Raw genomic sequence first — 25,749 nt, 5'->3', positions numbered from 1 at the left:
CAAAGTCTTCCCTCCGCCTGGTTGCCGTGGCCTATCACCATGCGCACCCGCTCCCAGCCCAAGTCGCCCAACGGCCTCCAACAGCTGGAGGATCCTGAGCCTCGACGTCGTCGAGCCACGCGCAGTGTATCTGCGCAGCCTCAGGAGATCCAGACCACCCAGCGTAAACCTGCACAGGTGCGCAAGACGCGGGCGAAGAGCACCCGCGGGAAGAAGGTAAATTGGCAAAAGAGAAGCCGAAGACGCTGGTGGCTGACTGTTATTCTAGAAGGGGACTGCCCGTGCCACTTCGACCTCCCCCGACCCTCAGCAGGAGGCCGATGACGATATCACATCTGGTGCCGACAACGCGCTTGACACACAAAAGGTTGAGTTGCCCCAAGGAGGAAACATTCCTTATGCAACCACCATTAGTGGGCCTGCAATTGCGGAGATCCTCAAGGACCATGAAATGCAGCTGCACCCTGAGCTTCTGGTTTATCCCCTGGCTCAGGAGCAGTCTGATGCCCCATACCATGGCTTGATTGATGGACCCAGAGCTAATTTGCCTACTACTGAACAGAGCGCAGACCGTGAGATGCAGGACACGGATATTACAGTGCCTGTAACACCTTCTATCGAGATCCCTGCCACTGTCCTCCCCTCTGTCGAGACTAGCGAGTTTGAATCGATGACCCCTACTGCCCGTACTGGAGCCTGTGAGTTGTCCGGTCCCTCCGAATCTTTGCCAACTCTGTTTCCTGCGCGCCCCCTTTCTTTCTGCTCCGATTTTTCTTCCACATTCGTGTCTGCGGACTTTCTCTCCACTACTCCTGTCCCAAACGAGGATCTCCAGAGCCCGCCGCGTAGCTGGTGGATCTCCCGGCTCAGAAACCTCTCTCCATTTTGGAATCGCAGTCTTGTGGTTCCCAATGCTACTGCCACTTTTCTTGCGGCACCAATCCCTGCAAAACCCCTTGGCGCCTTTTCCACTTTAGCCGACCCCATTACCAAGTTCTATCAGAGATGGACCCCGGACCTGTCCATTCTTGGTCTCGAAATCGGCCCTTCGAACTCAGCCCTGGATGGCATTGAGCTGATGATTCTACGCTTAGTGCGCACTTCCCGAACTGCACCCACCTCTCGCCGCCGTCTCCCTGCTGCCTCCTCAGCTGGGCGTTCTCCTTCATCTACCGAACGACCTCGCGTTTTGGGATCTCAAAATGCCACACCCATCCACCGCTCCCGTACCTCATATGCAGATAGGTCTACATCTCGCCGTACCCAAGATCGTGGTAGCTTCGGTCGTACTTTGTATCGTCTTCCGGAACTTCTGTCTTTCCGCAGCAACTCGGACTCCCTGAGCGACACGAATGTTGGACAATCTCCTCCCCCCGAGGGGCCCCAGGTTGGTGAAGCTCAGCAGATAGCACCAAAAACTCCTACTCCTAAAACACCAGAGCGAGCCGCTCCTGAAACCCCTGTGATCCCAATGACTGCCCCTGCTGCTAGCTCTGAAGCTTCTCCTGGCTGGAGCAAGTGGATTTTCAACAGTGTTTCTCGAAAATGGACCAATATCAGAGATCGATTTGGAAACCATTCGGAGAATGAAACTACACCAGGTAATTGCTCATACGTCATAATTGATCGGACTCAGTGCTTACTATATGCTATAGCTGCTACATCTACTTCGGACACTCAGCCCAAGGCTATTGAATCAACTGATTCCGCTGGTGCCTCATCTTATGCGCCGAATCAGTCGGTTTCTCTCACCGGAACTAATGAATACCCCCCGTTGCAGCCACACCGAGAGCGGGCATGCAATCTCGCTCAGTCCCTCGCTCACGATACTTCCGTTCGCACTCTTTCGTGGACTGCCATACACTGGTCACAGAAGAACCCTCTTCTGGCGGATTCACCTCTACGTCTGCAGCAGATGCGCGTGCACGTAAACGGGAGCAACACAGACAGGTAGAGGCCCGGCGAACCGTTCGTCTTAGTGCTCGTGCAGCAGAGTCTCACGCTCGAAACCTTGCAGCTGCCGAGGCCAAAGCTGCAGCTGCGGCCGCAGCGATAGCAGAAGCTGCAGCCGCCGAGCGTGAGCGTGAAAGCTCTTGCCCTCGCTCCGAATCTGGATTTGATCCAGAGCTCCTTGCGAAGTGTTTTCGGAGATCTTCAGGCGTGCAAGCCTCTACTTCAAGTACCCAAATCTCTCAAACAACGCCCAACCGACTGGGTTCCAATCCCGTGTCGAATGCATCCCCATCTGGCTCACCTCGTCCAAAAAAGCAGAACCGTGGTTATGGTCTGACTGACGAGGAATGCATTTTCGATTCCGACGATTTCGCTCCTGGTGTATGGGAGCAAATGCTTGAAGAAGGCCGAAGACTTAAGAGGGCGTATGACGAACAAGATGCGACTGAAAGCACGACTGGAGAGGTTGAGCTCCCCCCAACTAAGAAACAGCGTGTTGATGACAACAAGAAGCAGCGTCGGTCCAACCGGTGGAAAGCGCCCGTTAATCCCATCGACAGGGTCCCCCCTGCCCTTCGTCCTGAGTTCGTTCCCAATAGCCGGCAAACCCTCCAGGCCCCGGACCTATCTCCCCTCGAATCAAGTCGACTGATGACTGACCCGGCCGCAATTGACAGTGACGAGGTTTCCGAGATGAATCAAGACCCCGCAACTCAAAACCCACCCCTTCAAGCCTCTGGTGTCCCTACCTCCCAGTCTCCGAGTTCCCAAAACTCAGCCACCCAGACCCAAAAGCCTGCTCGTCATCGCGATGGTATGTACATGAATGGCTCCACTTTCGTTCCCAAGCGTTTTCTGTCCTTCATGCGAAGTGAAAACCCCAATGCAATTTTCACCACCCAACCCCATCCTCATTATTCTGCCCCCGTTCCTGCGACCACTTCGGATGCTGCGAATGCCAGCCATGTCGATATGCGCCAGAGCTCTGGCTTTGTTCCAAATGTCCATGGTACATTTCAGACTCCATACTCCTCGGACAGTCTGGACTCGACAAACTCGGGCGATATCGATATGCAGCAGGACGTCAAGTTTGCTCCAAGTGTCCATGATGCGTTCCAGACCTCTTCGTCTTTTTCACCTCTTTCATCACATTCTTCAATCCATCCCCGGGAAAAGCCCATTAGAGAAATTTCAAGTTCGCCAGAGACAGCCCAAATCCTGGATTCTTCCTACCCTTTGATACCGTCAAGCCCTCCACTGCGTTACCTGTGACCACTCCAAGCCGAAGAGACTCGTTATCTCGCGGTTCAGTTGGAACATGCTAATTCGAATATTTTTCAAGTCATCGATTCGCCTCCAACCCCTGCCGCCGCCGTTGATGCTGATGATGATACCATCCAAGATCCTTCTCCATTGACCCGTGCTCGCAACAAAGCTGAACAATTCAAGCCGAAAACCCCAAGTCGCTTACGAGAAAACACTCGCTTTTCAACCAACAGCAATTCCTCGACGCCGTCAGGAGTGGCTTCAGGAACCTCCCCTTACATCTCTGATGGTATGTCCATCGATGGAACGTCTTTTATCAAGAGTCAAGCCACAAGCTTGGCCAAGCCTCAGCCTACAACCCTATTCACCGAGACTACAACTCCGCCTATGAGCCCGGCAGCGAATCAGATCACGGATCAGATCTCCAATGAATCTTCCGATGATGAGTACGATGATGTGTCAATTGATCAGACAACAAACGAAGTCCAGTGGCCAAAAAAGCATGGCTTGATTGAAACGCTGGACATTAAGCCTCTACCTGCTGGACTCAAAGCCAAAGCGACTGTTGATTGGGATGCCATATTCGAGGCCTACAAGGCAAGTGAGGACGATTTTGATTTACAAGAGTGGTTGTGATATTTGAGTTTGAATTTCCTTTGAATTTTCAGGTCCTTAGACCCATGTGTTATCAACATCCGCAGGTTGACTATTATTATGACTCATGTTATGGAAGCTGGATCACAATTACACTGTTTGGTTAAATTAGATGGATTTGCTCTTGAGAATATTGGAATTTTCCAGATTATTTTGGAATATTCGTTGTATTTTGATGAATCCTGGCCGCAAGAGTCACGGGGAGGTAGTAGCAATATGAACAACTAGTCAAAGCCCTTGAACTCATCATCTTCTCCATTACCCGAGGCACCTGTTTTCGCTGCATGATCCGATGCACGTTGCAGCTCATTCTTGGCACGTAATTCCTCAACCATGCGTTTCGTCTCAAGGGCTTTTTGTTTCGCCTCGTCAGGAAGCTGTTCCCACCTCTCTTGTTCCTTCCGGGCCTTTTTATGTTCCTTGCGACGGAGTTTCTTCTCCCGGGTTTCCTGGTTATGACTCCAGGATACGGTTTCGACTGCTCGTCGTTTCTTTGAATCTTGTTCTAGGTTGGCTCCCTGGGAATTTTCTTCTAACACCTCCTTGCGCCGTTTCTCTCGTTGCTTATCTTTGTATGCATAGTTCTCCCAATCCAGACTGACTCCCAGGGTTTTATCACCAGTGAAGGTCCGTAGCTCAGGCATCTTCGGCAACTTAAGGAGCCCCCATGCTTTCCCTAGAGCCTCCCAGTCCAAGTCTGCCACGCGAAATATGCTGCTTGCTTGATGCTTGCTATAACTGCGAAGCCAGCTGACAAAGGCTTTTTGGCCCTTGTCATGGAAAGCCCGGTCTTTGAGGACTGCGTTGCGCACTGCCTGAGTTGCAAATGCGGCATCTGCATCAGTTGAAGGATTGGAAAGATTATAAGGTGCGACCGGAGTCTTGCGCACTTCCAGGAACGAGACGTAGTCTTGTTCACGTCCAGGATGAAGAAAAACGATACTGAGACCCCGGCGGCCGGCACGGCCAGCTCGTCCACACCGGTGGATGAAAGTCTTGGGGTCTGATGGTGGGTCAATCTGTACAACGAGGTCGACAGAGGGAATGTCTAGTCCACGAGAGGCAACGTCGGTTGTTAAAAGGATAGAAGGAGTAGTGGAAGTAGTGAAGCGGGTGAAATTCTTTTGGCGGACATTGGCGGGATGCTTTCCGTGAAGAGGGACCAGAAGGAATTCATCTCCCAGTACCAAAGGCAGCATCATCGAAAGATAATCAACGCTGTAGCATGTTGATACGAAAAAGATGGTTTTTTGGGGTGTTGGTTGGACGGACGAGAGAATCTTTTTTAGAATAGAGAATTTCTGCGCCGGGGGAGTTGTCAAGTAGGTCATTTGAAGACTGGAGATGATGTTAGCATAACTCGTCAAATCGTAAAAGCGTGCTTGATGCCATACCTTGCAGGAGTGCGCTTGTCTTCGGCTCCCGAACCGCCCTTCACCTTCACAGCTACCTTGACGGGATTCCGAAGTCCCACACGGACGATTTGATCAACAGCTTCGCTGATACTGGCACTGAAAAGACCGGTTCTCCGTTGCTTAGGAAGATGTCGCAGAATTCTCTGAAGGTCCTCCTTGAACCCAAGATCCAAGAGCCTATCCGCTTCATCCAACACAAGCATTTCAAATGATGATTGCGGACAATGGACGTGGGGCGATGAAAGGAGTTCTAGAAGCCTCCCAGGCGTAGAAATTAGCACATTGGGAGATCGCTTCAGGAACCCGCTCAAATCTTCGGCAGGAGATGTCGAGCCGCCCAGCAGGAGCTGTGGAACGACCTTCAAAATGGAGGAGGATGATTTTGGACGAGGCGCATCGTCTTCTGGGGGGTGGATGGCTGCAGCAGATGGAGGGTGAAACTCGAGTAAGGACAGGAGCACTTGGTAAATCTGCGAGGCCAATTCTCTACAAGACAAAGTTAGCGATAAAGCGTTCAATTCCCAGAGCATATTCTCAGGCTAGGACTGACCTTGTTGGAGAAATAATAATAGCCCCGACATGATGTTTCTTAAGGGGTTCTTCAAGGCGCAAAAGCTTTTCAACAACAGGAATGAGGAAAGACAGTGTCTTTCCGCTGCCAGTGACTGCTTCAACAACCACATCCTTGTGCGCCATGAACAGCGGGATGGCGGAGGCCTGAACCGGTGTCATGCGTGTGAAACCCATCGAAGCCACGGCATCGAGGGTCCATTGCGATAGCGACGGCGTGAGACCATCCCACGCCCTTGAGGAAGAGGAAGGCTTTGGAGCCATTTCCAATCGATGTGACTGGGTGTGGTTTATGGACTGAACTTCGATCTCAATCTTCAGGTTGCCAGGAAAAAAAAGCCGTTATCGATTAGATACGAGGCACGTGATCGCGGCATTGCCCGGATCGGGCAAATCGCGAACTACTTTTTCTAACTTTCACGCCAACACTGTCTTGTTCATTCACTGAAAGCAGATTCGTTCTGTCTTTTTTGTATAAAGGAGGGCAAATAATGTACTGAAATAAACACTTGTGCCCCTGAAATACATATCGACCGTCGATTTCGCTCAAGCGCTCCAAACATTTGCCCATCATTGAGTCGCTAGGAAGGCGACTGATCCCCTGCGGCAGTCTTGCCTTCGACAGCGCAGAGACGAGTCAACGACCACTTTTGGGATTTCTCTGGTCTCCAGTTTTGCCACCCTTCACTCTGCGACAAGTCAATATGGCCTCGCCGATGTCCGTTCCAGAAACTCCTCGAGTCATCTCTCCGTCGCCTTCTCTCTCCGATAGAGCTGACCCACGTGACGGGTATTTTGCGCCGACAACGCGGTCGGCAGCGCGTCAGCAGCGTCTTTCAGAGGTTTCAGAAGAAGGATCTGGCTCAGGGAGGTCGTATAGCCTGCATGAGGCGACACCGTCTGGTCCATCGCAAAATCGCCGCCCCAAACGCAGATCGAATCCGAAAATCCCAGCCTCGCCCCCAGCGACCAATGGAAAAGCCTCCAACGGGTTCCTCTCACCTAACTCAAAGCTCCCTGATGCCTTGCGCGACATTTCTCGATCACCTTCGCCTCTCGGTCTTATCCCCCTTCATACTCGTTACCGCAGTTTCATCCACCGCCATGAAATCCCTCGCAAGCTCTTGCATGTGTCGATTGGATTCTTGACTCTTCATCTCTACAGCCGAGGCATCCAAACACTACAAATAACTCCGGTTCTATTCTCCGCATTAGTGCCAATTGCGGCTACGGATGTTGTTCGGCATCGGTCCGAGAGATTCAACAAATTCTATATCCGTTGTATGGGGGCTCTCATGCGCGAGACGGAGGTTTCTGGCTACAATGGCGTGATCTGGTATCTCCTCGGCGCGTATGCCGTATTGAGATTTTTCCCTAAGGACGTTGGTGTCATGGGCGTCCTCCTTCTCAGCTGGTGCGACACAGCCGCGTCCACATTCGGCCGTCTTTACGGCCGTTATACCCCCCGTCTCCGGCCGGGCAAGAGCTTGGCGGGCACTATGGCCGCCTGTGCCGTTGGTGTTGCTACGGCCGCGGCTTTCTGGGGCTGGTTCGTCCCAACCATGGGCAGCTTCCCGAATGACCCTGAAGGCGCCTTCATGTTCACTGGCCGCTTGAACCTGCTGCCGAACTGCGTCCGAGGTCTTTTGGGCTGGGAGAGTGGTGACTCTTCGTCCACCACCATCACCGGCCCACTAGCCCTCGGGGTCATGAGCATGGTTTCTGGCGTTATCGCAGCTGGCAGCGAGTTCATTGATCTCTGGGGCTGGGATGACAACCTGACTATCCCTGTTCTGAGCGGTCTTGGCCTCTGGGGATTTCTCAAGGTCTTTGGTTAGATCTTATACCATAAAGTAGTACAGCACGCATATTTCCATTTCTCTTATATATTGGAGTTTAATGTCTAGATGATTGGATGGTGTTTTCTTTGTTTTTTCCTATCTTTTCGGGTATATGGCATTGCATCAGATCTGATTTTTGGCTTAGAAAAGGCGCTCACTTGATGCTTTCTGGCCTTGATGGACCTCTTCTCTCTTCTTTTGCTATATCTGGGCGTTTTTATTGTACTTATCTTTCAGGATGGGCAGACACGTGCCCGCATTATACTCTCAACTGATTCTTCTTGCTTTTTCAATAAGAGCTAAATCCTACATTTTGGGAATTGAACAAGGTGCTTTCACCTCGGCGATTCTCGTCTTTTAACACAATTGAGATACAGCAGGTGAAACAAGTGTCTGCTCTTCTATCGAAATACTTTGATACACTCCATTTTTGTTGCAGTCTATATCTCTTTCTATAGATCTGAAGTGGGCTTAAACTGGGCCGAGGCCCACGGCGCTGGAAACCCATGGGGGGAAATGCGTCTTGGCTTCCTTATTCGGAATAGCGTGATATCGGGGATATGGCACACCGTCATTGACAGGATCGGACTGTCTTATTCAATTTCTTTTTGACGAGGATGCGGCTACTCATGCCCTCTGGTGGATGATGAATGAGACTTCATCTCGCCAAGCTGGTGATGCCTGCTGGACTTGTCGTCGCCGACGTCTGAAATGTGACCGGACACTGCCGTTCTGCCAGAAATGCACTTCGCAAAATCATTCCTGTCTGGGATATAACAAAGAGAAGCCCTTAAGATGGACCAATAGTGTTGCAAGCCGAGGAAAACTCATGGGAAAAGCTGTGCCCAGCCAAGAGGATCCTGTCTCAATCGCAAGACTGCTTCTCGATCCCGGCTTACAGGATTTGTCTCCTGCCACCCGGGGCTACATAACTTACTGTAAGTAACCTGTTCCTGATAAGAGCGTAATAGTCCGCTGAGAAGTGGATTAGTTGAGCTACAATGCTGCCAAGAATGTGTCCTGAATAGTTGCGATTCGAACAATGCATTCAAAGAATTCATGCGACTTATTCCATCATGTCCTGGATTGTGTCACACTGTGGTTTCAGTGGCAGCTCTTCACCAGGCCCAAAGATCCGCAGCAAATGTTCTCCGAGGACACGATAAAAATTGGGCTTTTGCACTGATTGACTCACAATCATCTGAAGCTATGAAATGTCTGCAACAACTCCCGGCGTACCATGATGCCCTTCACCACAAACAGAAGACACTAAATTACCTGAGGGAACAATGCTCCAGGAACTCCTTAGATAATCCGGATGGAGTCTTTGCTTCAATTTTACTCTCAATATGGCTTGAACTCATGGATTCTGGGAGAAACTTCTGGAAGTACCATCTTCATGGGTTGAGGGAGGTCATGCAGAAGCAAAGCTTCAGAGGAAGTTTAGCGGCTTCATTTTCGTATTTTGCAAAATATTTTGAAGCAAACTATGCAATGTATGTTCTGAATTTTCTGTTACAGTTCAGGTGTCTAATGAATCACCCTGACCTCTAGTTTTGAGATCATCGGCTCAACTTTCATCAACGACAAACAACCTTATCAACCACTGTTTACCAAAATTCCCACACTGGAGATATTGAAACTTTCAGAGTCCCAGACTTGGATTGGATGCCCAGCGGAACTTCTTTATACACTGTCACTGATCAACTCGGCTTCTTCCAACACGAAGCAGATGGCAAACTTGGTACAAAACATTATCTCTCTCCTTCAAAACTTTTCCCCAATGAAATGGGCTGTAAATAGCCCAAATATGGCCTATATTACGCCTCGATACCATGTTGCGCGCATATATAGAACGGCGGTGGAGATATATGCGTCGCAGACCCTCAGGCCGCACTTGAAATACCATCAATTAACCGAATGGAGTACCGAAAACTCTCTTGATTCAATTATCTCAAGCATCAGGTCTATCGACCCCATGGATGGACATTATAAAGCGCTATGCTGGCCGGTGTTTGTTATTGGCGCTGAAACCGAGACCTCTGCTCAACGAGAGTCAATAGTGGAGTCCTTTGAACATCTTTGGACAATTTGGCGGTCTCAGAATGTGAAAAATGGCTTGAGAGTGTTGGAGAAGATTTGGGCGCTGCGTGCTACTCAAGAAGCGAGTTCTTCTAGGTGTTGGATTGACTATGTGTATGAATCTGGGGAGCAATGGATGTTTGTATAAAATCAATATCCTATGATGATGACAAAGATGAAATGAGATAGCCTTGCGAAGGCTTTTTCCAGATCCTCCTTAAGAGGTCACCCAGGAAGTCACCAAAAGAATTCCATTACCTAATCATCGCATTGAAAGCTAACACGAGGCTATAACCGGGCAAGATGACACATCAAGACCTGAGACTTTTCTAAAATTTCCCTTTTGTTTATAACTTGAATGTCAAGCAAGACTTTTTTCAAGGTCAGAATTGATGGAGGCTTTTTCGTGGAAAAAATACATTCGGCAGCTCTTATTACTTCTCTCCAGCCAGATTGGAATTGATTGCTGGAAAATTGGTATTTACAGAAAAAGCAGTCAGAGATATAAGGATTAAATTGAGAAAAGATATTTTCACTTCAGAGTTATGCATTGTGTCGTGGAATGGTTTGGTGCAAGTTCGATTGCTATTTTGGCTTTTTGTAAGTAGCTTGTTACGGAAACTTAGCTGCCAATTATCTGACGCTTTTTATCGCACACACAAGAGAGCACAACCTGTTATCACACACACGTATGATGATCATTAAATTATAAAAGGGATACATATTTAAGGTGATACAGGATATGTCTAAGTTTATCTTTTGAGCTCGTATCTATAGTCAAGGATTATTAGTGGTTGTTAGCAAAAGCAAAAGAAGGAAAAGAAACATAGTTTGTAGATCATGCTGGGATTTTATTATCCAAGGCTGATTTATGGGATTTGGGGGTTTTGCGTGAACTTCAGGTCAAGAAATAGATATTTTTTAAGAATGAACATGAAATATCCAGAGCAAAACATATGTATAGTTTGCGAACGGAAAAAATAGTTCATTCTGTAACAGAAAAATGATTTAGAAAGAAGAAACTGGAAAGTAGAAACACGCGCGTCATAACAGAGTTCGTTGCCACGTAGCTTTCATTTACATTTACGAAGAGCCATCCTTGTAGAGACTATTCATGTTCTACACTCTGGTTTTAGCCCAAGACTCAATCAACATAAACTGAGGGACTCACTTGGGCCTGTTTTGGTTCGACAAAAAACCCTTTTGCCTCCGCGATTAGCGTTGCTTGTTCTCCATGAATGGGTAGAGTCTCGATTCGCCCATCCACCCAAGCCTTTCGCCCCTGAACCTGAATTGTTTCTGCCTTCAACACAATATATGCATTTGCCTTTGCAGGACTTCGGTATTCAATGTTGAGGCTAGCTGTTACTCCAATATTATTCTCAAATGCGGGAGAGCAACATCTCACAAGGCATTCATCTAATATTGTTGCTAACAGGCCCCCATGTACAACTCCATCATGACTGCAGACATTGCCACCAAGGTGCATGATCATGACCATGCTCTTGCCATCATCTTTGAAGCAATATGGAGGTATAGTGATTTTCTGGGACCCCAAGAGAACCCCAGTCAGAAGGTTCTCAGACCTTCGAGTCTCAGGAACTGAGAGGTGTGGCCGGGACTCGGCAAGCCTGGAGTTTCTCCGGAGCTCTGCTGTTAACGGATGGAGGTGAATAAACCGGTCGATTTCCTTCGGTGACTTGTGTAGGGGCATGTTGACTTGATAAACGTTTATTTTCGGGGCTGAGAGCGTAGTTGCCATGGTGGTTTTGTGGCGCTTGATGTGATCTGTATGGATTGGTCTTGCGAAGAACTAGACATAGAACTTTTTGAAAGGTATTTTGTGATGGGGGAAGGAAATGAAAAAAGAGTAATATGCAGAAAATTTTCAATCAAATATTTATATCCCCTGCCTTCTGAGAAACACCTTATGGTACTGGGATATTCAAGTTTCGCTGAACTGCCGCCAAATGATTAGATCAACTTGACGAGTCTGGAAGCTTCACTTGACTCACACCTTTTCCGTAGAGCTCATAGTCAACATAGATTGTCTCTAATTTGCCATGGTCGATCGATCACTTGCATATTCAAAAAGAAGATCAACCCCTTCTGTACCACCCCAAATTTTCTGGCCATGTTGATCGGGGCACTTAATATGCGTCGAGATTAAAGTAGCTCTTGATCAGCATCAATACGATAGGCTTTTAGTCCTCTGCCCAATCAAATTTTTTCCTCTATATCCTTCATGGAAATACATTGCTTTGCCATCGAATAACTCTCAATATGAAGAACTGCACACCTCTAAAGCTATGCACTATGCATGGACGTGCAAGACATGCTCCCGAGGGCCCGGGTCAAAGCATGGATGCCGAGCATAGCTTGCAGACATAAGGTGGCTCGGAGAACCCAACCGGGTCGGGCCGACCTATGGGAAGATTCCAATGTTATCATAATTCGCCCCTTTACAGCAATTTGCAGGGATATGGTGTGTAGGACTAGACCGAATTTTGAACGCTGTTACACAATGCTATTCGAAAGGAACGCTTACGTAAAATGTAGCATTCTTGAATCTATCCCTAGAATACAGAATTATGATATCCAGCGAGCTGATCATACGAGCCATATGACATGGACAGAGAAGAAAAAGACAAAAATAGGACATATTGCTTCGATCAAATGAGAATGAATGAGCTTGACCTGAGACGTCAAAAAACCAGAAAGAATGTGACTACCTCGAGCTAATAGGATCAGTTAAGTCCATTTTGTGTCATCAATATTCTTGTCAATTATCAGAGCATGAGTTCATTAATTTGGAGTAGCGTATTCAGACAAACCGTTAATGGATTTTCGATCATTTGACAAAGCCAGGGGCTTGAATACGCTTAAGCGGTATGGATAATGGGGAGACCATGCTGGAATGCGACTGACATAGGACATTGATCTGATTGGGGTCATGGTCATGACCCATGGTAATGTGGGTTCATTTCATTCACAATACATATGGAAATGATGAACACCAAAGGATTCGTGATCAGCCTGAAGATACTTTGTCTAGGAATTGTGTATCTAGCTCTTGAGGGTCCGGTAGACCTTGCGGAGTATTCACCTTCAAGTGCGGGGTGGCATTATGAATGCCACAGTCGTAGATAATTAAGTAATCTAACTCACAGGTGCATAAGTTGGAAGATACGCTAGCATTTATCAGTGACCATTGAGAGGCCGTAATCTGGGCTAGTTTATCTATCGGTTAAACATAATCTCGGGCTCCCGACGGTGGTACCATGGGTTACCTGTAGCCTAATATTTGCCGAAAATGGAGTGCTACACAGCCCTTGAACCAGGCCCAGAGAAAACATCCTGATGTTTTGAACTGATAGAATGTCTCCAGATCTTTCACAAAGGGCTCCTTGATCCTCTCGTCTATCGCTCTATTGCCTGACAGATTCTTAGATAAAGAGAAATGACCATGGAATTCGGCTCAGGTGAACAGCATGCAGCTAGCCTCGCGCTAGGAATATCGCGTGACGAATGCTTCTCGATTTTAGTTCAAGAATGACTACCATCACAGCTTCCCGCTCCGTCGCCATCCCGACACTAATCTTGTTTTGAAGAATCGGGATTATTCGCCAAATTTCGGTGGTCTGGAATAGTATTATAATTTCTAGTGCGGCAATAGCGACCGGGATGGCTTAATGACCACTATACAGGTATATAAGGGGTGCCAAATGGCGCTTCCTGGAGTCTAGACTATGTAATTCTTGCATTTAGGCTCTGATCGCGCCCTTGTAACAATGCATTCACTATTTAGGGTGACATTTTCTATCCTTTGTGCTTCTATGGTCCAAGCGGCCATTCCATGGAAGCCCGTTCCACCACCATCAACAGCCGCATCCAGCGCGACATACGGCGAATCTACCTTTCAACAACTGCTTGATCATGAAAACCCAAGTCTTGGAACCTTCTCCCAGCGTTACTGGTGGAGTTCACAGTGGTGGGGTGGTGAGGGATCGCCAGTACGCCAACCTTTCTAGTATTGTCTGAACCTTCGGGAAATCTAACGAGAAATAAAATTATTTAGGTCGTACTCTTCACCCCCGGAGAGGAAGCAGCCAGCGGATATACCGGATACTTAACCAATAAAACTATCACTGGTCTTTATGCACAAGAAATTAAGGGTGCAGTGATTTTGCTTGAGCGTAGGTTCTCTGAGCCGCGGCGGCAAAGATGAAGCTAATTGTTTGAACATTATAGATCGTTATTGGGGAGACTCTTCACCATATACAGAATTAACAACGGAGAATTTGCAATATCTGACTCTAGCTAATTCCGTTGCTGACCTCACTTACTTTGCGAAAAATGTGAAACTTCCATTTGACACCAACGGAAGCAGCAACGCTCAAAACGCAGTACGTATACTATAAAATGCCAACGAAATGATCAAATAATAATAAGATATGTAATAGCCTTGGGTTCTCAGCGGAGGGTCTTATAGTGGAGCTCTGTCAGCTTGGACTGAGTCGACTTCTCCTGGCACATTTTGGGCCTACCATGCATCAAGTGCTCCTGTCCAAGCAGTTTATGATTACGTGAGTATACACCAATTTGAGGTGCGATTATGCAAATTTCTAACTTCTCAAAAATCTAGTGGCAATATTTTGTGCCTGTCCAGGAAGGAATGCCGCAAAATTGTAGCAAAGATGTGTCTCGGGTAATCAATTACATTGATAGTGTCAATGAGACGGGCACAGAGAAGCAACTGCTCAGCCTCCAAGAAATGTTTGGGCTGGGAGATCTTGAGTATGATGACTTTGCAAGGTAATTCAACTTCAATGCATTTCACTGAAAATTGACGTTACCATTAATTGTCATACTTTCTTAGCGCGCTACAGAATGGGCCCTGGCTATGGCAGTCCAACTCATTTTATTCGGGTTACTCAAACTTCTACCAGTTTTGTGATTATATTGAGGTATGCATATTTCGTATATAGCTGCGTTTCACACACTAATATTATCCTAGAATGTTGAAAATAAAACGGCAAAAGTACCGGGAGCAGATGGGGTCGGCCTTGAGAAGGCTCTCCAAGGCTATGCAAAATGGTTCAAGAAGATTTGGCTCCCTGGATGTAAGTTAAAAACCAAAAAATTGCAATTGTCAAAAATTGTGATTGATGATGTTGATGATTCTAATGGGGTTTGGTTTCAGCATGTAATAGCTATGGATATTGGGCTGATTCTCTCACCACTGCTTGCTACGACACTCACAACGCATCCAGTCCCATGTTCACAGATATCTCGGTGGACAATGCAATTGACCGACAGTGGCAATGGTTTCTTTGCAATGAGCCCTTGTTTTATTGGCAAGAGTAAGTCCCTCTTTAACAAGTTATTCAATGTGGCCTCTTGTTTGACTTTTCTCACTCAGTGGTGCACCATCCGACCGGTCATCGCTCGTTTCTCGGGCAGTTTCAGGAAACTACTGGCAAAGACAATGCGCCCTCTACTTTCCTGAAGTAAATGGTTACACCTATGGTAGTGCAAAGGGTAAAACGGCATCTCAGGTAAACGCATGGACCAAGGGTTGGTCTCTTACTGACACCACCCGGCTGATCTGGACAAATGGGTAAATTTAAATATTCCAAGAAGCTTTGAATCCCGCTAACTTCAGCACCCATGTACAGTCAATTTGATCCGTGGAGAGAGGCGGGTGTCTCCTCCGATTACCGGCCCGGGGGCCCTCTTGAGTCACGATCCTCAGCACCATTGAACGTCATACAAGGGGGGTTCCACTGCTCTGACTTGATTTTGAAAAATGGTGCTGCAAACACGGGCGTTCAAAAGATTATTGATGCTGAGGTATCGCAGATCAAGACTTGGGTGGCAGAATACTACAAACACTGAGGGCTTAAAAGAGAGCCAGTAGGCGGTTTGCATTGACAATTGCATTTCTCCGATAAATATTCCGAGCTGTACTAGTTCATTATCCAAATTTTTGCAGCTTGCGAAACTCTTCTCCCCAAGGGAAATTTAGATGCCTTGATCCATCTTGGTTCAGCTGAACTGTCGACGGCGAGTAGAGACCATTCAGCATCCACGGCGTATCTATTGCCAGCAGCGGCCGTTTCCTATTTCGCATCGGAGAGAGAGCGTAAGTTGCAACATGAAGCTTTTTTGTTGCCTTATATATATTCATGGTATTTGCCATGAAGTTCTGGTATTCCATATACCAAGGCTCATGTCTAAGAAAGTCCTCCCACTGAGCATAGGGCATAGGTGTCTGAAATGCCGCGTTTATCACTTGGTAAACTTTGACACCAGGAGAAAAGCCATATTTCTCGCAGAAGTAGATTGACGCTTCATCAGATATGTGATTTTTCCAATGCCATATCATTGAGAACTCTGTTGCTAAAAAGGTCTGATCAGGCCGAATTTTGGACAAAGCGTAATTTACCATAGCCTTGTGAGCTGCGATATTTGGCATGTGCATATGGAGATCGACGCCATCTAGCTCTGGTTTCGAGGCAATGAAGCTTAAGAACCTTTCAATTGCCGGCGTGCGCTTGACTGGCAAATCGAGTCGGTTCAATGCCCCCATATATAGCCGCGTTGCCACAGGGAGATTGTTGTGCGTATTGCGAAAATTGATAAAAAAATTGGCGAGAGACTCATAGAAGACGTTGAGGCGCTCATCAGTTTGTTGAGCCTCAATAAAAGGTTCGTTTCCGATGACCAGGATATCAACCTTTCCCATTACGATTTGGAGAAGACGATCCAATCGTTCCAGCTCAGTCGCGTGGTTAGGACTACCCGGTTCAGGGAATTCAGCATTTGGGTAAGCCCATTTGAAGCTGAGAATAGTTTTACACCCAGCATCTGCGACACTGAATAGGGCCTTGATATTCGGGTCCTCCTCCGCATGAGAGCTGTCTACTTGGTGCATATCAACGAAGCCTCTGACCCATTGAGCGCCAACTTGCTTGATCTCATCATGATGAATCCAAGTCAAGCTCTCATTGTAGTTCACACCGAGTGCCCCAAGACAATCTGATTGCTGTGCTCGCATTTTCTGTCGCTTTTATTCTGCTGATGGGATGGTTTCAAGTGGAGACGTTTGCCAAGTGACCTCAACCGTGCTTGTGATCCCACCGCCTACTATCTCGACTCTAGTGTCCACTTGGAGGACCAGGATATGTGTTAGCTGGTTTTATAGAGATTTCACGAATGGCAAATGCAAGGTGCGCGTTCCAGAGACGGGATGAGTGCAATTTTTACACGAATAAACTCAGTCCATGACAATCATTGTTTTTTAGTCGTTTTTGAGGCATCGGATTAAGAAAGCTTGTTGACTCGGCAATCTGATGGCTGATACTTTTTTTGGCGAATAGTCTATATTCATCTCTGAAAGTCCCAACGGCATCTCGTCAAATGTTCAACCATCCTGTTCCACCTAGTACGTTTCGCCATATAAATGCTTCTATGAACGCCGGACGCTGAATGAGACGGGAAAAAGAAGGGAAAAAAACAACGATAAAAAGTGAAGGGGTATCTAATGGTAATTCAAATAAGGTCCAAGACGCTCACACGCGGGACTCGTTTCTTTCCTTTGTTTCTCTGACGGGCTTGTGTATCGGTTCCAGTTCCGGATTGATTATTACCAGTATCCGAAACAAGCATGTCATCCTCAGCGGTACCAACCGCCCAGAAGCCATTTGAAGTCACGATGTTCTCAACATACCCCTTGGCTTGCTCGGAAATTGGGTTCTTATCTTGGGATTCTCTGGAAATCTTTGGCTTAAGATTCGATATATGCGACGTGTCTAAAGAAGACTCGTGTTTCGATGGTGAGGGGTCATCACCACAGGGTGCTGATAAGATTGTGGATTTAACCTCACTTTTCGAGTCATGATGTGGAACTTCTTTTGGATCAGACTCTTGAGGCTTGGGGAATTCTTCTTGAGGGTGCCGACGAGCAGTATACTTTCGTGTTCTTGAATTTGGCTTAGAATTGCACAAGGGCCGCGACGATGAACCCTTGGGCAAGTGAATATTGGGCTCAGTTGATAATTTCAAATTATCAATGGACTTCTCGAGATCTTCAACCTCGTATGGTTTTTCAAGGCTGCTGTGAGAACTTGGATCCCTTCGTTTTTCCGCATGTGGAAGTTTTTGAGGACGAGACAGGCTCAGTGCCAGATCATCCTTCACAAATCGGACCTTTGAGCTCCTGGCCTCCGAGATCAAGTAGCTTATTTCAATTTTCGGCAACGAAGGGGAGAGCAGGTTGCACTTTCGATAAATCTCGGATTGGCGGGCCCCGGGATGCCATCGTCATTTGCTGAAATCGCCGTTCGAGCCGGAATGCGCATTTGATCGACCAAGGGCTGGCGCTTCACGGCAGCAATTGATGACATGGTACACAACGACGAAAATGTACTAGTGAGTTCATCCAGATCAAGAGCGACATAATGAGGCTGATCTGAGTCCTGCTGAGAGTACATACTAGGAGCGAGAGGGTCATCAAGACCGGTAATTGGAGAGTGGTGTGAATCAACTGTAGATGCTGCTGTTCGACTTTTTGAAGCAGTAGCTTCCAGCATATGTGCCATCTTGGGAGCAGATAATTCAGATCTCTCCTTTGTGAGAGTTCCATACTTCAATATGCTTCCTCGCTTCATTCCGGGATCGATAGGCCCCTTCTTCTTGGGGCCCGTGCGTCGTGTAGTTGATTTCTTGGGAGCAGCAGCCTTCCTAGCCTTTTCAGCCTGTTCGTCCTCCCAATTCTTGACGACACCAGGAACACCGAGCCTGAGTACAGATTCGAAAATCCAGACTTTTTCGATAGCGTAAGGATCATATCGCTTTGTGACCCGCGTTTTCGACGGAGTTTGTGGTGTTTCAGCCACAGCTTCTTGGTCTTCCTCCTCTACTCCAGATTGCGACGTATCTTGGACAGATACGATCTCCTGTGTAGGAAGCGGGGGTTTGGCTCCTCGGCCATGAGATCAAGGCCCACAACATCAATGGGGAGAATATCCATTTGGAGCTCGGGCTGGCCATCTGTGCCAAAACTCGTACGACATCGGTAGACCTTTTGAAACCATGGCGTATCGCAGCTAGGAGCCAGTGAGCCGCCCAGTACACCTAAAATCGGTTTTTGGAGGCGGAGTCTGTAGGAGACGAGAGGCTCTGCCAAGAGCTTAATGACTTTTCTTGCACCTGAGCGATAATTCCACTCAAAATATTCGGCAACAAAGCTCCTGACTGCCTGAGGGTCGATCTCACGATCCCAAGCCTGCCTCAGCTGGCTTCTCAAGGTGGCTAGTTCATCTTCAGTCGACACCTTTGGCTCTGCATAGTACTCGAGGATTGTGCGATCGGGGAAAGTTTCCGGAATGCGAACAGCTTTGTGTTTTGTGCTGAACCAGCCGCTCTCATTTTCGTCCAATTCGTACTGCAGCCGCTCTCGCCACTCAGTGAGTCTCGCATCTAGATCAGGTTCTTCCTTGCCGAGTTCTTTTAAAAGATCATCACCAAATTGGGCTTTGGCGATCTCTGCAGCCAGTTTGCTACCACACTTTGGCACTCCAGACGGAAGGTAGTCACCTCCACTGAGCATGGCAAAGAGAATCATCCCGGCCCGGTCGAGAGGCACATTTGACAAATGTTTTGACCTCCCCATGTGGTAGCAAGTGACATGCGTTGCAGCAGAAGTGCCACTTCCCGACTCTTTTGAAAAATTCATTATTGTCATTGTTGATCCAAACATCAAAGCATCAACATCATTGCTCATTACTGCGTCCACAACACCTGCCTGTTGTAACCGTGCACACTCGGCTTCTGCCTCACCTGGTGCCTCATGCCAGGGGAACCGGAATCGCTCGATGAGGTCCTTAGAGCGACGTATGATCGGTGCATTGCCATAGCTGCGGCTTGATATGGCCTTTCCACGCTTAAAGGGGGGCTTGTGGTGGCCGTCGTAAACGAAGAGAGGATGTATTGGTAGTGCTAATAGTTTCAGAAGCCGATAAAATAGTGTTCTTAGCTCGGGGTTTTTCCCTCCACGACTCGCTTGGACTTGGAACAACCAGATCGAAATGTCAACCGCGACGCGAATGGGTCTTGCTGTTCGTTCTAAGTGCGACACGGCCAACTTGGCAAGGGATATACGTTCCCCTGTGCCAATGGCATTGATGAGGCTAAATGCAAAGAATCAGCAGCGTTCAAAGCCCGTAGCGTGAATGGAACTTCCTCCTGCATTTGGCCGTTGCTAGGCGGCAGACCCGCAGGAACATGTTGGCGCACAAACGGCTCTGGAAGTATTGAACATACCCTGGAATCCCCATCGAGCCAAGTTTGGTTGTGACCGGGTCTGTGACTTATAAACTGGGGGAGACTGCCATGTAATGCGGGAAACGTGCTTGGTTGGTGATTGAGAGCACAAGTGTTGACGGAGTAAATAAACCACGGCCCGATGTAGATCCGCGGCCATGGAGCGGCCTTTGTTGGAGCTTCAACAATTTGACCCGTTCGCGCCCCGCGGCTTATTGACCTAATCGCGGCCAGTGTTCACATCTCGCTGGCTGAAGATCTCATTTGCAAACTCAAGTGACTCTGATGGCTCTGCCTTCTTGATTGTAGAGTCGCTGAAGCGTGTTCTTTATTGTCGCAAATTCCGGTTGCTACGAGGGGCAACCCGCAACACGCGCAACACTTGAGAATAGGATAGCAACCATCACAGAGTCGGCACTTGATCCCAAACGCACAATGTCAGCAAATTCAAGTTCACGATACAATCAATCTGCACGGCCCTCGTCACCTCACACGCCCCAGCAGCAACTTCGGTCGGGCAATACGTCGTTCGCCAGTACCACATCACCAGGCTCCTCCTTTCGAAACGAAGACGATGCGATCATATTTGAGATAGGCGCACGATGGCTACGGGCTGGATTTGAAGGAAATTGTGCTCCGGCTTGTGTGTTAGGATTTGGACCCGAGAAATCAAGAAGAGCAGGGGACTATCGTGGCTGGATTCAGGGAGCTGCTGGGGTTAGCCCACCACCAAAACCTGTCACCCCTGAAGAATGGGTACAGGATTATGAACTATGGCAGCCAGACATCCGCAACATCGATCTGGGCTTGGTGGAAGACAAGATTGAACGCGTGTTCCGGGAAACCTACAACCAACACCTCTTAACGGACGCCGGGTCGTCCCGCCTAGTTTTGACTCTTCCATCTCTCATGCCACACCCAATCCTATCGTCATTGCTTTCTACGCTGTTCAGTCGCTGGCGCTTTCCTAGTATCACGCTTCTCCCGAGTGCGACCATGTCGGCTACAGCCGCGGGCTTGCGGTCTGCTCTCATAGTGGACCTAGGGTGGGCGGAAACCACGGCGACAGGTATTTATGAGTACCGGGATGTCGTCACAAAGCGAAGCACAAGAGCGATGAAGTCTCTCCTGCAGGAAATGGGCCGGCTCCTCACAACCCTGAAATCAAACGAGGAGCCTCATGATATTACCGACGGTCAAATTTCGGTGGGCCTTGCATACTGCGAGGAAGTTGTCAGCCGATTTTCGTGGTGCAAGTCGACGTCTGAAGAAGGCAACAAGCCAGAAGAGCTGGAAAGGACTATCTTGATTCCATCTCCTACCAACCCGGAGCAAGAATTTTGCGACATCGCATTCTCTCGTTTGGCAGAACCCGTTGAAAAGATTCTCTTGGCGTCAGGATTAGCAGAGCATGAATTGGATGACGATGAAACACCTATTCCCCTACTTGTCTACAATGCCCTCTTGGCTTTACCGCCCGATTCTCGTGGAACATGCATGTCACGTATCGTCTTCGTGGGCGGCGGAGCTCGAATTCCGGGGCTGCGACAGCGAATTCTGAAAGAAGTGTCTTTGTTAATTCAACGGCATGGATGGAGTGCCATCCGCGGCAAGGCCATTGAACGACAACGCCGGCGATTGGAAGACCTTCGTGTTTCATCTCACATCAACGGCGAGAAGCCGACAAACAGTGATAAACCATTCTCAGGCGATGACGACAAGCCCGACCCTTCACAGGAGGAGCCTGAGATTGATTTCGTAGAGCAGAAGCTACGTCGTCAAAACAGGGACACGCCCGCTCCTGTCCACGGTATTCTACGCGAAGTTGAATCTCTGGGGGCCTGGGCAGGCGCTAGTCTAGTGACAAGCCTGAAGATTCGTGGAATGGTCGAGATCGAGCGTGAGAAATTCCTCCAGCATGGACTCGCGGGAGCAACCCGCGACTTGGATCATCCTGTTCCCGATCGTCGATCTGGTCTGAGAGCTGGCGATCGGTCGAGCTGGACTCTGGCAGGCTGGGCATGATGCGATGCATGTAATTTGCGCTACATAGTGAACATATTGTAATCGATACCCCTTATTGACTTGTTTTATTTCGGCCTCGGCAGCCTCGGACTGGAAAAGGCGGGGGAAAGACCCACATTCGGCCACTGGATACTTGTTGTATCTCAATGACCGAGCAGACTTGCATGCCATTTTACGATGACCAGATTTAGTCCGCCGCCATTGCGCGCACCCAAGGCGTGTGTAGCGTGTAACAAAAAAAAGGTAGCTCGGGAGCTCACAAAAGAAAGCTTCGTTCTTACACTGACTCTCGTCAGGTCCGGTGTAATTTTGAAGGTGGCACCAGCACATGTGTGAATTGCCAACGTCACCAATGGCCCTGCTTGTGAGTTAAAAGCTCATTGGTGCGATCCCGTACAAAGTCAGCAGGTAGTAGCTCACTGAAATATCAGTCAACGAGAGCGAAAGAGAAAACATCGCCGGTCCAGTGAAGGCGAGGCCGAGTCTGCCATTGAACAACTGGAAGATAGACGACAGAAACGCCATATTATCTGGAAGACCGCCGAGCCAGTGTGTCTAGAAACCTCTGGTGCTGAAGTATCTCCGATTGAATTTACCGAGCGTGAGCAGGATGAAACATATGTCTCCGTCTCACGCGAATGGTCAAGGCTAGCTGAAGGATCTCGTTCTTCCAACCCATATGCATCGAGCCGAAGCCTGAGTTTCATGGCTCGATCTCGGTACTTTGAGGATACAGTAGTCATCAACGAAGACCAGGCTCGATCTTATCCCATCGGAGACGCAGATGGCCCTTCAGAGGATGATCTTCAATTGCTTCGGCTTCAAGGTGCTTTCAAACTACCCCCGCGCGCAGTACGAGATGGGTTGATCAATACATTTATGGAGAGGTGCGCACCATGGATGCCAATAATAGAGCGCAATTGGTTAGAAGATAGCGGTAGCCAAAAGCCTTCAATGCTCCTTCTACAGGCAATATTTGTTGCGGCCAGCCGCGTCACTTCTGCTCCAGCGGTCATCTCATATGCATCAACACATCAGTTCTATCGCCGTGCCAAAGCCCTGTTCTGGTCGGGATATGAGAAAAATCCATTGACTGTTGTTGCCGCCGTATGTATTCTACATTGGTATAATCCAGAAGGCCCCGAGCATGTTTCTACGAACACCAGCGGCTTTTGGCGGTATGTGGGCGTAGGATTAGCTCATCAGATTGGACTGCACAAGGAGCCCACGAACAAGAGAGAAGCCTCATTGAGACGCAGGCTTTGGTGGACTTTATTTGTAGGTGAGACGGTAGAAGTCAGTCCCGAGAAGTTTTCACTGACTTTTCCAAGGCTCGAGATTGCTTGATTTCCGCCGGGCAGGGGCGACCTCTTGCAGTTGGGATTGATGATTGCGAATTGGCACCTCCATGCCTGGAGGACTTTCATGATTCGAGCGCAAACGGTTCTCTTTTCATAGCATATGTTGAGATCAGCTCCATTCTTGGCCATCTCACCCAATGCTACCGCCGCAAGAGCTTCTCAAGGCACATGCGACAAGCTATCGAGAACCGTTTGTACCGGTGGACAAGAGATCTTCCAGCATCCTTGCGACTTTATCAATCTCCTGCTTCTGCAGAATGGGAGACTGCTTCACAAAGCATCCCATCTGAGTATAGCTTTGAAGCACGCCAGCTTCATATCCCATATTTCATTTGCCTTGCAATAATGTGCCGGTCTAACCCCGGCAACTCTCCATCGCCAGCAGTGGTACTCTCATCTTCCTTTGTTGCTGGAATTTTTGAAGACTTCCTGGCTCGTGATGAGATCCAGTTTCTGGGGCCGATATTCACATTCCATTTGCTGGCAGCTGGAATCGGCCTGCTCTCCTGCAACAATGTACCAACATTATGGGGCAAAGCCCAAGTTAGTTTACAGACAATATATTTGTCTCTAGATGTCCTTGCTAAACGCTGGTCATCTGCCAAAGGAAGTCTGATGGCCCTGAAAAGCATCGCAGATAAACAGCAAATTACAAGAAGCAACGCGACTGCCTTGTTGACGCTGCCCCGTGAACACCAACCATTCTTCGCTGACTTTGGACCGGATATCTCGTGGGCATGGTCATATATTATGACTTCGGGCTCTATATCGAGTGGGAAATACCCTGATATTTCACTACCGACCGGGACTCTGGACGTTCCACTTGATGGATTCCCCGAATCCCAGGCCCATGAGGCGATTTCATCTGCGGATGAATATCGGCCATTGACAACAATTTTGGATCCACATATGGGATTTAACATGGGAGATATGACGCAGGGATTCACAGACGACTTTTTTCACAATCAATATCAGGGAATGGGTGACTGGCTATTCAAGGACTTGGACTGCAATGGCGAGTTTTCGTAACTATCTAGCTCCACGTAGGTTATAGCAGGCGCCCTAGATTGAATTGGGGGTCGCTATCATTTAGAAGCGATCAAAAAAATATATCCAATGACTTTCTCACAAATAATTGTCAAATGTTAGTGAGATACGGTACTCGGCAATCGGCAAATTTCGGTAACGACGTTAGGGGGTTCGGGGAATTCTAGAATGCGGGGGAGCGTAACAGTCGGTTACTCTAGATCTGTGTGACATGCCTCCCTAAAGCTGAAAACCAAGCATAGAGCCCTCTCAGAATCTCCATCTCATACTCTAATCTAATGCAGGATTGATCAATATGCAGGACATCCCGAAGTTTCGTAACCTCTCGCTAGAGAGGCATGGAAATGTCTTCATTTTGACTATGCAAAAGCTTCCTGAGAATCGCTTGAATTCTTGGTACTGTCAGGAGATGATTCGAGCCTATCGCACAGTTGAGAAGCTGCTAGGCTCGAATTCTGAAGGAGCTGTCATTACCCGGGGTAGCGATACCAAATTCTGGTGTACTGTATGTGATATAAGTCCCTTGTCGATGGATGGGCTCTGAGTATTTTTGAAAATAGGGATTGGAACTGGATGAATCCGATACGAATCCCTTTGCTAATACAGATGGATTCTACCCGGTGGGTATCTCCTGGTTTTCGAAGAATTTGAAGGAAGAAGATTCTAAGGCATTCACAGCTCATTCACACGATCCTTGACTTCCCATTTCCTACGATTGCCTTATTAACTGGACATACATTTGGCGGCGCTTGTCCCCTTGCTTTGGCACATGATTACCGTATCATGAACTCGCGTCGGGGGTTTATCTCCATGCCACCGGTGAACCTCGGTTTGCACTTCGATGGAATTGGTTCACTTCCAAGACTGAAACTTCGTCCTCAAGTTGCGCGCAAGATGCTCCTGGAAGCACACAAATGGACAGGACAGGAAGCTTTAGAAGATGGTATTGTAGATGCTATTGCTGAACCAGAGCAAATGCTCAATGCTGCCCTCGAGCTTGGGGCAAAGTGGGCACCGAAGGCGAAAATGGGGTAAGTAGTATAAGACTCGGTTGTTGAAAATGAACTAACAATCTTTTTTTCTAGGGTATACGCACTTCTACGCCAAGAGCTCTGGGGAGATGCAATCAAGAAATTTCAGCGTATCAGCTATGTACATAGTCGAATGACCTCTGCTCCCGCCAAGGCTAAAATATAATACTATTTTAAC

At 48.1% G+C, this 25,749-nt stretch overlaps 9 protein-coding genes across 9 annotated transcripts; 6 read left to right on the top strand and 3 right to left on the bottom strand.

The window, feature by feature from the left end:
- Positions 1 to 39: 39 nt before the first annotated feature.
- N7462_002339 (uncharacterized protein) lies at positions 40 to 3,855 on the top strand (the record flags this gene model as incomplete). The annotated part of the gene is made up of 5 exons (XM_057074065.1): positions 40 to 216; positions 269 to 1,601; positions 1,656 to 1,712; positions 1,781 to 3,148; positions 3,236 to 3,855. The coding sequence occupies 5 exons, from the start codon at positions 40 to 42 to the stop codon at positions 3,853 to 3,855; spliced, it is 3,555 nt and encodes a 1,184-aa protein (XP_056937706.1).
- Positions 3,856 to 4,097: 242 nt separating this feature from the next.
- spb4 (ATP-dependent RNA helicase SPB4) lies at positions 4,098 to 6,122 on the bottom strand (the record flags this gene model as incomplete). The annotated part of the gene is made up of 3 exons (XM_057074064.1): positions 4,098 to 5,211; positions 5,268 to 5,774; positions 5,839 to 6,122. The coding sequence occupies 3 exons, from the start codon at positions 6,120 to 6,122 to the stop codon at positions 4,098 to 4,100; spliced, it is 1,905 nt and encodes a 634-aa protein (XP_056937705.1).
- Positions 6,123 to 6,562: 440 nt separating this feature from the next.
- Positions 6,563 to 7,696, top strand: N7462_002337 (diacylglycerol/polyprenol kinase family protein; the record flags this gene model as incomplete). The annotated part of the gene is made up of 1 exon (XM_057074063.1): positions 6,563 to 7,696. One exon carries the CDS (start codon positions 6,563 to 6,565, stop codon positions 7,694 to 7,696), a length of 1,134 nt encoding a protein of 377 aa, XP_056937704.1.
- Positions 7,697 to 13,617: 5,921 nt separating this feature from the next.
- Positions 13,618 to 15,679, top strand: N7462_002336 (putative serine peptidase; the record flags this gene model as incomplete). Its single annotated transcript, XM_057074062.1, has 10 exons — positions 13,618 to 13,794; positions 13,860 to 13,977; positions 14,033 to 14,187; positions 14,245 to 14,367; positions 14,427 to 14,596; positions 14,661 to 14,748; positions 14,799 to 14,904; positions 14,985 to 15,144; positions 15,204 to 15,401; positions 15,460 to 15,679. 10 exons carry the CDS (start codon positions 13,618 to 13,620, stop codon positions 15,677 to 15,679), a joined length of 1,515 nt encoding a protein of 504 aa, XP_056937703.1.
- Positions 15,680 to 15,758: 79 nt separating this feature from the next.
- Positions 15,759 to 16,841, bottom strand: N7462_002335 (uncharacterized protein; the record flags this gene model as incomplete). Its single annotated transcript, XM_057074061.1, has 1 exon — positions 15,759 to 16,841. One exon carries the CDS (start codon positions 16,839 to 16,841, stop codon positions 15,759 to 15,761), a length of 1,083 nt encoding a protein of 360 aa, XP_056937702.1.
- A 494-nt stretch (positions 16,842 to 17,335) lies between these two features.
- Positions 17,336 to 20,121, bottom strand: N7462_002334 (crossover junction endodeoxyribonuclease; the record flags this gene model as incomplete). Its single annotated transcript, XM_057074060.1, has 4 exons — positions 17,336 to 18,064; positions 18,154 to 18,741; positions 18,792 to 19,974; positions 20,108 to 20,121. 4 exons carry the CDS (start codon positions 20,119 to 20,121, stop codon positions 17,336 to 17,338), a joined length of 2,514 nt encoding a protein of 837 aa, XP_056937701.1.
- Positions 20,122 to 20,542: 421 nt separating this feature from the next.
- Positions 20,543 to 22,132, top strand: N7462_002333 (putative actin-related protein RO7; the record flags this gene model as incomplete). Its single annotated transcript, XM_057074059.1, has 1 exon — positions 20,543 to 22,132. The coding sequence occupies one exon, from the start codon at positions 20,543 to 20,545 to the stop codon at positions 22,130 to 22,132; it is 1,590 nt and encodes a 529-aa protein (XP_056937700.1).
- A 352-nt stretch (positions 22,133 to 22,484) lies between these two features.
- N7462_002332 (fungal specific transcription factor domain-containing protein) lies at positions 22,485 to 24,522 on the top strand (the record flags this gene model as incomplete). Its single annotated transcript, XM_057074058.1, has 3 exons — positions 22,485 to 22,496; positions 22,580 to 23,410; positions 23,464 to 24,522. The coding sequence occupies 3 exons, from the start codon at positions 22,485 to 22,487 to the stop codon at positions 24,520 to 24,522; spliced, it is 1,902 nt and encodes a 633-aa protein (XP_056937699.1).
- Positions 24,523 to 24,835: 313 nt separating this feature from the next.
- On the top strand, positions 24,836 to 25,737 carry N7462_002331 (enoyl-CoA hydratase/isomerase family protein; the record flags this gene model as incomplete). The annotated part of the gene is made up of 4 exons (XM_057074057.1): positions 24,836 to 25,045; positions 25,101 to 25,160; positions 25,219 to 25,571; positions 25,626 to 25,737. 4 exons carry the CDS (start codon positions 24,836 to 24,838, stop codon positions 25,735 to 25,737), a joined length of 735 nt encoding a protein of 244 aa, XP_056937698.1.
- Between the last annotated feature and the right edge of the window lie 12 nt (positions 25,738 to 25,749).

Source organism: Penicillium macrosclerotiorum, assembly GCF_028827735.1.
Source record: "Penicillium macrosclerotiorum strain IBT 26536 chromosome Unknown utg000002l_segment0_segment0, whole genome shotgun sequence".
Taxonomy (NCBI): Eukaryota; Fungi; Ascomycota; class Eurotiomycetes; order Eurotiales; family Aspergillaceae; genus Penicillium; species Penicillium macrosclerotiorum.
Note: the sequence above shows the minus strand (reverse complement) of the source record. Positions and strands in the feature narration are given on the sequence as shown.